This window comes from Spea bombifrons, chromosome 6, assembly GCF_027358695.1.
Source record: "Spea bombifrons isolate aSpeBom1 chromosome 6, aSpeBom1.2.pri, whole genome shotgun sequence".
NCBI lineage: Eukaryota > Metazoa > Chordata > Amphibia > Anura > Pelobatidae > Spea > Spea bombifrons.
In genome coordinates this window covers 43,533,976-43,546,054 of record NC_071092.1, presented here as the reverse complement: position 1 = coordinate 43,546,054, position 12,079 = coordinate 43,533,976, and the positions used below count along the sequence as shown (strand labels likewise).

At 45.5% G+C, this 12,079-nt stretch overlaps 1 protein-coding gene across 1 annotated transcript in view; it reads left to right on the top strand.

Annotated features, from left to right (window-relative positions):
- TESK2 (testis associated actin remodelling kinase 2) overlaps positions 1-8,528 on the top strand; it is a 31,343-nt gene extending 22,815 nt beyond the window's left edge. The window contains exons 6-11 of the mRNA XM_053470010.1: positions 1,078-1,160; positions 3,629-3,713; positions 4,860-4,943; positions 5,650-5,736; positions 6,991-7,135; positions 7,438-8,528. Coding sequence (XP_053325985.1) covers positions 1,078-1,160; positions 3,629-3,713; positions 4,860-4,943; positions 5,650-5,736; positions 6,991-7,135; positions 7,438-8,429 — 1,476 coding nt within the window. The 3' untranslated portion in view covers positions 8,430-8,528. The remainder of the gene's footprint in view (positions 1-1,077; positions 1,161-3,628; positions 3,714-4,859; positions 4,944-5,649; positions 5,737-6,990; positions 7,136-7,437) is intronic.
- The last annotated feature ends 3,551 nt before the right edge of the window (positions 8,529-12,079 follow it).

The following is a 12,079-nucleotide window of genomic DNA, read 5'->3' as shown; positions in this document are numbered from 1 at the left end:
GAGGCCGTATAGACGCTATAGAGGCGTCTGTATGGAGTCGGACTGCGCGGCTCCTTTAAATTCACTTCTCTGGTTTGCTGGTTGATGTTTTCTGGACGGCGACCTCTGACCTCTCACCTGAAATGATGAAAGGTGTTATGAGTCCGTGCTAGAGTTGGTTGCCGATAAGGAACGTTAATCAGTCGTTGGTCTCGTTTTAGATTCAGGAGCCGTATGCCTACCCCATGCACGTTTAAATCCCCTCACTGTATTACCCTCTACCACTTCCGCTGGGAGGCTGTTCCACTTGCTCAGTAAAACTTCCTTGCGTACCATCTAAACCTCTGCCGCTCTTCCTAATCACGCATCTTATCAGCTGTATCGGGGAGGGTTAAACCGATTTAATTTAGGAGGCAAATTCAAAGTAGATGCCCAAAACACGCTTGGTGTGCATGGTATGGCAATGTCCAATGTCTGCCGGGATGCATAGAAATTGCATAAAAAGAAGCCAGTCGGTGTGTAAACGCTGCCTAAAGCCTTTGTTACTGCGGTCAAATCGTTTGCTGAACATCTCCTGCAAGCCAAATGGGGGGGGGGGTCTGTAATTTAAAGGGACCACCCGGCTATCACGTGCATTAAGGTGTATAGTCCTGCGTGAGGCCGAAACCCCCATACATAGGAACACAAGCTGGGGTTTCTTCTTTACATTAAAGAAGAAAAGTAAAGTGTTTTTTACGTATTTGGCGGTCTGCGGAAAAACAGCCCCAAATCTGTGTTTACCAAACTCTATAAACAGATTCTTGTGGTTTACTAAACGTTACGTTCTTCTGTGTCTGAGGTGGAAAGCAGATGTTTCCAGGCCTGTTCTATACAAAAGATTCTCTATTTTAACTTTTGGAACATAACCAGCGCCTTTACTTATATATTAGATGTTCTATATATTCCAAGCAGCCCGCAGTAGATATTGCGATCACTGGATGAGCCGCAGATACATTTTTAATCCGGAGGTTCTGTTTTTGTTTCCAAAACACGAATAACACAAAAAAAAGCAAATTCCGCTGAAACGGCTCAGTTACTCTCTGATGCTTTCGTCCGCAGAACTGTCTGATAAAGAGCGATGAAAATGGATACGCGGCCGTCGTCGCAGATTTTGGCCTCGCTGAGAAAATCCCCGATTACAGGTAAGAGCCAAATCTAGAGATTCTGACTTTTTTTTTTGTATAAATATCCTGTTCCTTTGCATCTATTGGTTTGCTTCGCTTCAGTGCTTCTCTGGTGTCTCTTCCTTGCTGGCTTTCCTGGCGTCCTCCGCCATGTTTCTGTGTTTTTATTCCCTTGGTGTCGTTCAGGCTGCCTTTTCCCAGCCGCTGTGTTTTGGGTTATTCCGGCACCGCCAACAGTGTGTACAGACAGAAGACCCCATATACCCCAGGGGTATATATCACTCGGCTTGTATCCCAATTCCTTGGATAGTGAAGCCCTTGGGGGTAGCCCTGAGTCTGCTGACGGGGAGGCTCACGGTTAAATGTCCGTTTGGAAGCTTGCGGACATACGCTGCTCTTTAGGACCCTTTCAGGCCAAGTTCTGTCTGTGGACAGGGGCTTTGTGACTTCCATGTGATCAGCCCGATTGCTTTCAATCCTTTAAAAGCTTTCTGCCCTCCACATAATCATTTTGATTTCCGTTTCTTGGCACCGTTAGACATCCTACCTTCATTCTCAATATCTCACAAGCCCCGATGGCTTAAAATACCCGCGGAGCAGACGGAGCGCCGAGCATGCGGTTCACGCCGTGGCTTTTTTAATGTGGGATCACCGCAGACGGGCAGCTGGCGTTCGAGAGCCTCATTAGTCACCGCGTTCCAGCCACATGTATGTTCCCACGTGAAACGCCGGGTGGAAAATCCGGTATTCCTCGTTCTCCGGGGTGCGGACGCCCAGCCAATTCTCATACCTGAAAGCTCTTTTCTTACCGCTCCCGGATCAGTCGTGCCGTTACCGGGCAGCCCGCGGGTTCCGGACCTATAAAGCTCCGCTGGGAAGTTCTGATGAGTGAAACCCGAGCGTTCCCAGTACTACATTACCGAGCCTGTGCTGGGAAACGCACTTTTATAATGGGATCTCCTTTCTGTTAATGGACCACAAAACCTAGCAAACTGCTAACTCAGCAGCACCGTTGGAACCGTTCTCTATTTCACGGAAACCCATCTAGGAGGCGATCAATAAAGTGAATCGATGCTTCGTTATCAGAAAAGAAAACCAAAGTATTAGAATTCTCCGATGATCGGCCGTGCCGACACATGTATGCACCGCACGAAGCGTGTGAAGAAAACCAGAACAAGCGTGTCCCTCACAGGCATGTTTATCTAATACCCCAGAGTTAGGTCTGTTTGTAATTGCTGCTTTAGGTGGAGTTATTTTATTCCTCCCCCCCTGAATCCTTGTCTCATTAACCATACATGTGTGGCTTTGAAAGCAGACTTCGGGTCACCTTCTTGTCAGACGGCCCTTTAAATGGAAGCAACGCGAGGGACGGATCTCCGGTGTTTCCCCCAAAATAACCCCATATCTGGTGGGCAGCACGCTCTGCGCATGCTCACACGTACACATGGCGGGCACCAACACACCGTGTCGTCAAAGGGGGAGGTGTGAATGTTAATTAAAATAACCCGCAAGCATCTTTTATTTATATAGCGCCAACAATCTCCGCAGTGCTTAATACAATATATATATTCAAGTGGTATGACGAGACTCCCAAGCTTAACACATTGGTACCTGATCTGTTCTGGTCGTTCTCTGCCGAGGACGTGGATTTTGTTCCTGTGGCCCGTGCCGGCTGATCCGTGATTCGGGGGACTGATTTGGTTTCCGCGCATGCAGCAGTTGGTGTTTAAGTCCATTAAGGGTTTTATCGGACATCCCTGTTTAAAAATGGGATGCGGTTTTCTCACCGTTCAGAATGCTCTAGAATGAAAGCGTTTAGCGGATAATGCCATTTGTATTACTGGCCTCTGCCTAATTTAACGGAGCATTAACCGTAAGTGTGTTACAGCGGGGGGGGGGGGCGTTCTTCATTCACATTCAGTGTCGCCTTTACCTGGGCGCTGATTCCAGAGAGAATAAATCCTAAATCATAACTGTTTTAATAAAAGGAACTATTGATAAAAGGGGGGGGGCAGGGGCGGATATGAAGTCTATTTTCGTAACGTCCGAAGTCACATGTTCACTTCCGCATTAATTAAGTTCCGTGTTGGTCCCTTTCTCGATTTGTGAGATGTTTTATAACAAAAAGTTGGCAGATTTCACCTGGTGGCATCTTTATTGATGGGAGAGTAGATGTTTTCCCCAAGTGTTTTACACCCCCCCCCCCCCGGTAGACTAGATGGGTCACCTGGTTCTCGCCCGTCTGACCGGCCAAGTTGCCGAATCCCGTTCTCGTTACACCAAGAAGCACGGAAAAGATTTGTTTTTAATGTAGGTTTTTGCTCGCGGATTATACCCCATTTCCCAGCGGCTTGTAACCAGCAGCCTGTGTTATTACATCGTATATTGTGTATATATGGGAATGTATATATGTGTATATATATAATTAGGATTATATGCTAGATCGTATACGCTGTCTCTAAAAGTCTTTTCTGTCTGTCTTCCAGTGAAGGAAACGAGAAGCTTTCCGTGGTGGGGTCTCCATACTGGATGGCTCCGGAGGTCCTGCGAGACGAGCAGTATAATGAGAAGGTGGGTTTGCAATTTCTTTTTTTGCCTACATCTCGTACATCATGGGAGTTGCAGCGCTTTATGGCCGGAGATCGCCTGTCCTAGCTGTAGCCGAGTTCTATCATCGCAAATCGCCTGCGTTGTGGGTTTTAAAATCCTATTGCACTAAATAAATTGTTATATCTTCGTTGATCTGATCATCTCTCCTGAAGGTGATACCTTTTATTGGTCCAACATAGGAAAGGATGTCACATAGGCTTTCGGGAAATGTTTTTCCTCTGAGGAAGAGACCCCTGGGGGTCCTGAAAGTCTTTGCGCCTTAACTTTTTTTGCCGTTTTAATATGACGCCAATATATAAAGAGATTTAGAGGAAGGTGCTTTGTGATCAGCAGGAAGGTCCATCACGTGGAAAGCTAACCCAGTAACCGGCATTGAATGGCTTTGTCAATATTTTTTTGTCCTGCGCTGTCAGAGAAACATAATTGGAATTCCTGAGGCTGAACAAACACGTCAGTGTCACGGGTGACCATTGACTGTCGGTAAAAGATTAATCCGTTACTCGGCCTGCAGCCAATCAGAGCGCAGGGATCCCTGTACCGTCCCAAGATGCTTATCAATGGGCTCGTGCTTCTGTGTCAATAATAACCAAGAACCTGTCTGCCGGGGATGATGGATGATGAGCTGCCGAGGGAACTGTTTGTTCTAGATCTGCCCAACGTGTTCTCCTTCCCTTCAGAATCATTTACGTGAAACCTAATTTAAAGTATTCAATTACCTGGGATTTAAAGTCAGATTGACCTCCGTTCCCAGACCTCGACTGTGCCGGTAACGTCTGTCCTGTTACCTTTAACTCCAAACAACGGCTGCAACGAAGAAGAGCCTAAGTGGATGAGGATCGATTCACTCGATTTCGCTTATTATCATTAATTTGCATATTAGGGTTTAAAGCAAAAGCACTTCTTCTCCCTGCACAGCATTAACCATTTGAGTGCTAGAATAAGACCCTTGTACTGCTCTTCTTGCGCTTTCACAATCATTACTTGGGTCCCTTTTTGCAAATATGCACCCGATTTTTCTAATAGATTATTATTTATTGTTTTTATATGGCGCCATATTCCGCAGCGCTGTACAATGTGTAAATCTGCGTGTCTCTTTTCGCTCCTCAGGCAGATGTATTCTCCTACGGAATAATCCTGTGTGAGATTATAGCGCGGATACAGGCGGACCCCGATTATCTCCCGCGTACTGAGGTGAGCATTGTGAGCCACTTTCATTCACAACGGTTTTAAAGCGATGGTGCACGCAGTTACTCTGGCTGAGAGTTATGGGAGTGGAAATCATCATGTTGCAGACCCACAGGCCCTCTGCTGCTTTTCTAGGGAAAGAAGCTAAAAGTGAACGGCTTTCATTAATTGTCTAGGGGTTTCAATGTCCCCAAATAGCATTTTTTAAGTTGAACACTGTTTAGGTGACTGATTCCTTTTATCGCCTTTTACCATTAAATCTCTGCAAACCCCACATACGTGACGTGTAGATTACAGCCGCCGCGTGCTGAAAAGTAGGTAGAGCAGAATATCGTTCTCTAGCATGCTAGGCAAATAAACCTTTGCAGATCAATCATTTCTAATCTTTACTTCGAGGTTTTTCAGTTTCTATGGCAACAACGTATCAGCGCCTGCTTTTGTGTCGCATGACAAGTGTTGACGTCAAAATTTTACACGTTAAAGAATTATTTCTGGGGTGGGTTTTTTAATTTTTTTGCTCGGGTTTTAGTTATGAAAATGATTGATTAAGCAGAGTATGAGGAGTAACACGTAACGCGTCTCGCTGTTCGGGACGGTGGGATTCCCGTGGCCGCGATTTGATTCTCCGGGGGTAGAGGTCGGAATGGCTTTTGATATGTTGTAAGTCGGCACCATGTGTGACACGGTGCTGATGTCTCTCTGTTCCTTACAGAACTTCGGCTTGGATTACGATAGTTTCCAGCACATGGTGGGCGACTGCCCCCCCGACTTCCTCCAGCTCACCTTCAACTGCTGCAATGTAAGTGAAATTTCCCTTAAAAGCATGACTTGTGTTCAGTCTATAACGTTTATCGTATCACGCTTTGTGTGTCTTAGAAAATGAGTGAAGTCCGAAGCTGGTTACAGATCCCCCGTTCTCCGTCGGGGGTGTTCTCAGCTTGTGTGTCGGGAATGGGAGTCGCTGCTGCTTTAAGGAGCCCATCTGACAAAGTGTTTATTCATGGGAAATATGTGGTTATTAATGGCTGGTGCCCTAACGGACCATCGATTGCCTTAATGGGTTACTGGACCCATTTACATAAAACATCAAAAATAAGGATTCTTACACACAGAGGGGCCTGCCTGCCGGTCGGCGTTCAGTCCAAAGGCTGGAATGGGTTTAGACTAAAAGAAAATGTGAATGGGTTTGACTTTATGTCCGTTCCTAATCCTCTGAGTGAGCTGCAGCATCATACATATAAATATCGTATACCGATTACAATCCAGCCCTGAAGAGCTCTGAAGAAAGTCAGCCATAAAGCGAAGTCCCCTTCTGCTGCATCTAAAAGGCTGTCTGCGATTGTGAACTGTGACCCCTGACCTTGCACCTTTAATTACCCCACTTGCCCTACAGATCAGAGGTGGTGGCAGTTACCAGGCTTTTAGCATTCCTGCGGCTAAGAATTGCAAACAGGTGTAGAGACTCCTAATGGCTGATCTAACACCTCCGGGGTGAATACGGATTTCACTCATTCGGATTGACAGCTGCTGAGAGCTCGCGGCTTCCTTCGCTTGTAGCTCTAGGTAGAACGTTTTTTAACGTGAGAGCAACTGATCCATTGAAGGGACGCGTGGAGCGTTAAAAGTAAAAAGCAGAGAAAAGTTATGAAATATTCAAACATATGCGTATGGATCAAAGAAAAACGGGGGCTGAATGTTGCCGGTGCTCTGCCGGTGTATCGTACAATATTTATATTGATAATTCTGTATAGTTACGATGTCATTTAGAATATTTTTAGCCGAAGCATCACTTCAGAGTCTGGCCGGGCTAACAGTAAGGGGCATGCAGGCTTCTCGGGGGTAATTTAATTATAATTTTTTTATTCATAAAGCGCCAACAGTATGTGCGGCACTTTAACTCCGTGCATTTAAAGGTTATGTCGATACATTGGGTAAAGAGGCTCACGAGCTGACACGATGTGTCTCGGCTCTGGACGTTTCTTGATATAATAAGGCGGCGGAGCTTAATTTCACTTAACGTTTATGCCCCGTTTTTCATTTTGTTTTAAATCAGATGGACCCCAAGCTACGGCCGTCGTTTGCAGATATCGTCAAGCAGCTTGAAGAACTTTTAAACAGGATGAAAAGCGAGGAAGCGGAAAACGAGAGGCTCGCCGCGAGCCCAGACAAAGACTCTAAACCGGTTTCTATTACTAAAGGTGAGTGTGCGCTCCTGCTGGAGTGGGGTAGAACCCGAGTGCATCATTGGCTTTCTGAGACTGAAGCATACAGGACTGTGGAGTCTCTTCTATTATCTTTGTGCCCTTTCCCCGTTTAAATGGCTGAAAACAAATGCAACCGTTTCAATTTGAAGTCTGTTTCAGATGTAGGGAATTAACACTAAAATCGGTGCTTCTCCGTCTCCGCGTTTCTTACTGGCGGATGGAGGGTTCATAATATGAATTTCTGTAAACTCTGAACAATCTGGTATGTTTGTGTAATTTTCCCTGTTTCTTTTAAGGGGCCGGCGAGAAGGGCCAAGCAGTGAAGCGTCTGATTCCAATGGTGGCGCAGGATGACAAGATCCCCCAGAAGTCTCCTCGTCCCAGAAGGAACATCACCCTGTCGCGCAGCCAGTCGGATATCTTCGCCCGCAAGCCTCTGCGTAAAATCAACGTACAGGACCCGTTCTACACACCGAGCAAGGGAGCCGCGCGCAAAGTTAACCCGTTCAACGCTCGCGAGGACTTAAAAGGCGGAAAGATCAAGTTCTTTGACATGCCCAGCAAGTCTGTCATCTCCCATGTTTTCGACTTGCATTCCCCCAAGACAGATGTGGGTCTCTTGGCGGGTCACGGTGGGCATTTGAGACATCTGATAAGCCAAGACACACAAGACTTCCCTTTTGCCTCCAGAAGACGATGCAGGTCACTGCCGGTGTCTCCTGAACTTCCAAGAAGGGACTGCACCCTCTCTACCGCGTTGTCCTCTACCTTGGGCAAGTGTGACCCAACGCAACTCGGAGCCGAGATACGGCAGAAGCTCCTTTCGAGCGTTCGGTACAGCGTGTCTGATATCCCTCCCTTCAGACAGAGGTTTCCGGCCGTGGAATCCCTTCCGGCCAACGACGAGGATATGGACTGCACTGATGGAACGGGCTTCCAGACAGAGAACGGCGTCTGCTCCTCCAGGACTGGAAGCATTGAGCGGGAGTGTGGTAACCAGCTGCTGGTCAGCACCAAGAAACATGTACTCCTCTCCCAGAGCCCGGTGGACTGCGCTGAGGAGGAGAACTCGCTTGGCTTGTACCCGAGCTTAGAGGAGATGGAAATAGAGGAGACCACGAGCCAGGACCTCTCCTCTGTGTTGTCGGAGTCGTCTCTCAGCTGCAGTCCTCCATCTAAATTCGGGGAGATCGCGCTGGCAGGCGAGGATAACTCTGCAGAAAGCAGAGACCACCTCTCGGACCCTGCGCCCGGCTGCCGGAAAATGCAGGGTGCCGTTAAAATGTGACCTTCTGGATCTCCTGGAGTCTCCGGGAGAAACTGTGCAGAACTTTTTTCTGGTTTACATTAAATTGTTTACCTGCAGATTATCGAAGCAGCGTATAAATAGGATTTTTATTGTATTTTAAGCGTGTAATGAGAGATCGTTTCCCTTTCAATGATTTCGTGTAGGGTAAGCAAATAACTAGCACTACCCCGAAAGGGATGGCCTCTTCTAGATACAGCACAACCCTCCCTAACGATATTGGCTTGCGATGTGACCCCCAGCGCCGGCGGCCCGCCTTAAGTCTTTGTTCCTAATTGAATTTCCCCAAATGTATTATTTAAGATCACAGGATTGTAGCGCTGATCAAAGCATTGCTTAACTTCCTGACCCCAGTACTGAAAGTGTTAAAGTCTGTATTATGTTACTTGGTAATAATGTTCTCTCTTTATTCTTTGTTTAATTCTGATACAAAACGTAAGATTCCTGCCATTGCGTGCAAGAGAACGTCGGATGTCGGAGCTTAAAGTATTTTAAAAACTTTGGGATGTGCCATTTGTAGAATGCCAGCAAGCTGCATATAGCATAACGACCTGCGCCACCTGTCTCTACCTTGTGCTGACAATGGTGTTAGGGGTTTATAGTTAACTAGTTTACTGCACACATCACTACCACTCAAAGGGTTAAAGCGCAGCCCAAAACACTCATGAAAACCTCTCTATTGTGCTGTATCCCTGATCAGAAGCTCCACTATTTCTCCCTCAATATTCTCCCCACTTATCTCAGATCACGATCTGTCTGGCGTGACACCCCGATGATGTTTTGTAGGCAACATGCAGCCACGAAGGTGTTTTTTTGCTAAAAAATGTTTTTTTAGGTTAAACAGTGCTGTGAAACGCAATGTGTTTTATTGGCGAACCTGTAATGGCACAGAGTGCTGATGGAGGTTGCTGAATTACGCTGCTTATGATCTTTCCCTACCTTTTAGAGATGCTGGAGAGATCCCGGTTACCTTTCCCGCTGCTCGCTTTACCCGTAGAGTGCCGGTAAAGGCGTTCAATTACCATTCAGAGTAAAATGCTGCCCTCTAGTGGTGCTGGGAGCTGCCACATCTTGCCCTAGTTCTATGTAATTTTAACCCTTGCGCGTGGTGCCCACAATGCTGGCCCCGGCAAGGTTAAGGTCTCAATTAATTTTGGGGGGGCAAAACAACACAATTTAGCAGAATTATTTGTGCCCATCTTCCCTTCTGCTTCCATCGTACATAATTATTCTGCCAAGATGCTTTTATTGATAGGTTACTCTGGTGTTACGAGCAGAGTAGTACTAAGGACAGCTTGTGTTAAAGGACACACAATAGGCGTGCTGCATAAAAGTGTCGCATGTACGTGATGTAGATGCAACGCATGCAGCAATGATCTATATTAATGGCAGCTTTCTGTCGTAGATGTGACTTTACCGCTTAGTATCTACCGTAAACCCTCCCCGTAAAGTGTCGCATTGTGTGTTTGTGTGTATTTTCATTCACTGATCTCCAGTGCAAAATAATTTATCCATTCTCTCAATTGCGGTTTTGCACATTTCCCCCCGGTTTTTGTGTCTGGTTATATTATAACATTTTGGTCACCAGTTAAGCACCTTCTTTAAATGTTAATATACAATTCCCCTCCCCCACACACCTGTTTTTTAACACCTTGCTTGGTTCAGGGGGGGTCAGTTCCTTCCAACAGCTCCAAGTATTACGCCCCCCCTCCATGATGCACCTTTGCTGTATAAACATAATCCGTAACAATTACCTTGGTACTCGCAGGTCCTGAACTCTATTGCTATAGGCTGAACCCCCAAACATCTCCCCATCCGTTAAGGGCGGTCACCCCAATGAGCTTCTCCTGCAAGACGGGCCGAGCTGGACCTCATGCATAGCGGTAGCAGGGAGCGACAATCTCGCAGTGTAGTTAACGCTCCCTTATACATAGAGACTGTATAGAGAAGCTTAGTGTTCTTGGCTCGTTACCGATAAGCCGCGTCTATAAGGCAAGTTGATTAGTGCTGGCCGTAATTGCGCGGACTCTGTTGCGCTTGATAATGCCGGTTCTTACAGTAAAGAGGTTAATGGTACACGCGTGTCCCGTTACACACCAGGCACTGTGTGATGGCTTCGCGGTGATTAACGTTAGTCTTTCCATTAGAAGTGCTCTTTACTGTGTCTGATCACAAACGCCAGCAAATCACTGCCCAAAAAAATTGTATTTTGGATACTGGTGCCACTTTTAATATTAAAATGCAAACTTTTTTTTAATATGTAATATGCTCGGCTAGCACAATTCTGAAATATGATGGCGCACACGCCTGTCCCAAATACTGCCCGGAAAACATTAACTGACGGCCGGTCCCCAAAATCCTGGATTTAGCTGATAAATCAGATTACGGTCTAGAAAAACATTTTCAACCTAGTTAAGTCTTTAAACCTGCGGTTTCTTAAGTGTTTTGCAGGGCAATAGTGAAATTTGTATTCTCAGACCAGTCGGGACTTAAGATCACGTATAGAAAATCTTATAGGGCACCTGATCCGGAAAGCACAGCCGTCGATAGGATGGGGATCGCGCCTCTCCTAACGCTGATCTCCTGCCATTGGATTCTAAGTCAGACAATTGTTGCCTTTACTTTTTAGGGCTGAGAAGAGTCTCATGCCTTTAATTAATATGTAAATAATATTATTAGAAGCTCCAAATCACATATAGGATGCAGTATAAACAGAACAGCTTTTTTTTTTTATTCACTTCTACTTTTTCCTAAAGATAAAGCCAGATTTGGAGTATTTTTTTTGTCAATTTCTCGTACAGTTTTTAATGGAACCTTTTCTTAATCCGACTGCTACGGCCGTAAGTAAAATTCCTATTTGCACTTAATGATCTGCTGTCACTACATTTCTATGCAAGAAATACAAGCTGATTCGGCCTGAAGCCACTTTTTAAAAGCTGTCTATTTTAATATTTATGAAGGCGTTTTTATCATGTCTTAAAACCTATTTTTTTTTTTTTGTAAATAACAGATCTGTAATTAATCGTGATGTCAGAATGAAGTAATTGAGACTTTAAATGAACTTAACATACTGCCAGTGAATCATTTCTATTTTGTCTCGGCTATATATATATATATATATATATATACCGGTATATCTGTTGTATATTTGAGTAACAGCATTGGACTCTGCCGTTCGGCCAATGATGTGTGTATATACTGTGTCTGTAAAGAACCAAAGAATGGGGGTTAAACATTTTACATTTTTATTGGTCTGTTTTGTGATTTTTCATTTTTCTGCCAGATTAAAAATGTCTACCCGTGCCTGTTCCATTTTTTTTGTTCATCTGGGACTATAGGGGTGACTAAGGTACAGGTCGCTACAGAAAGTTGGGGGCATTATCCCAGCACGATAGGGGATATCACGGCCCCTTTAAGGACAACATACGCAGCTTGACTTTTGAAACATTGCTCTTTCGCTTTAGCGACCGCTGCTGCTTGTTCTCCCGGCACCACAGCTCACACGGAACCCGTTATTACCAATGCCTGTACCGCGGCTAACGCGCAAGTAAGCTGCAGTGTATTACACGCAAACATGGCAAAAGCAGAAGGATAGGAGTATAAAGGAAAAACGCAAACATTTAAGACAATTA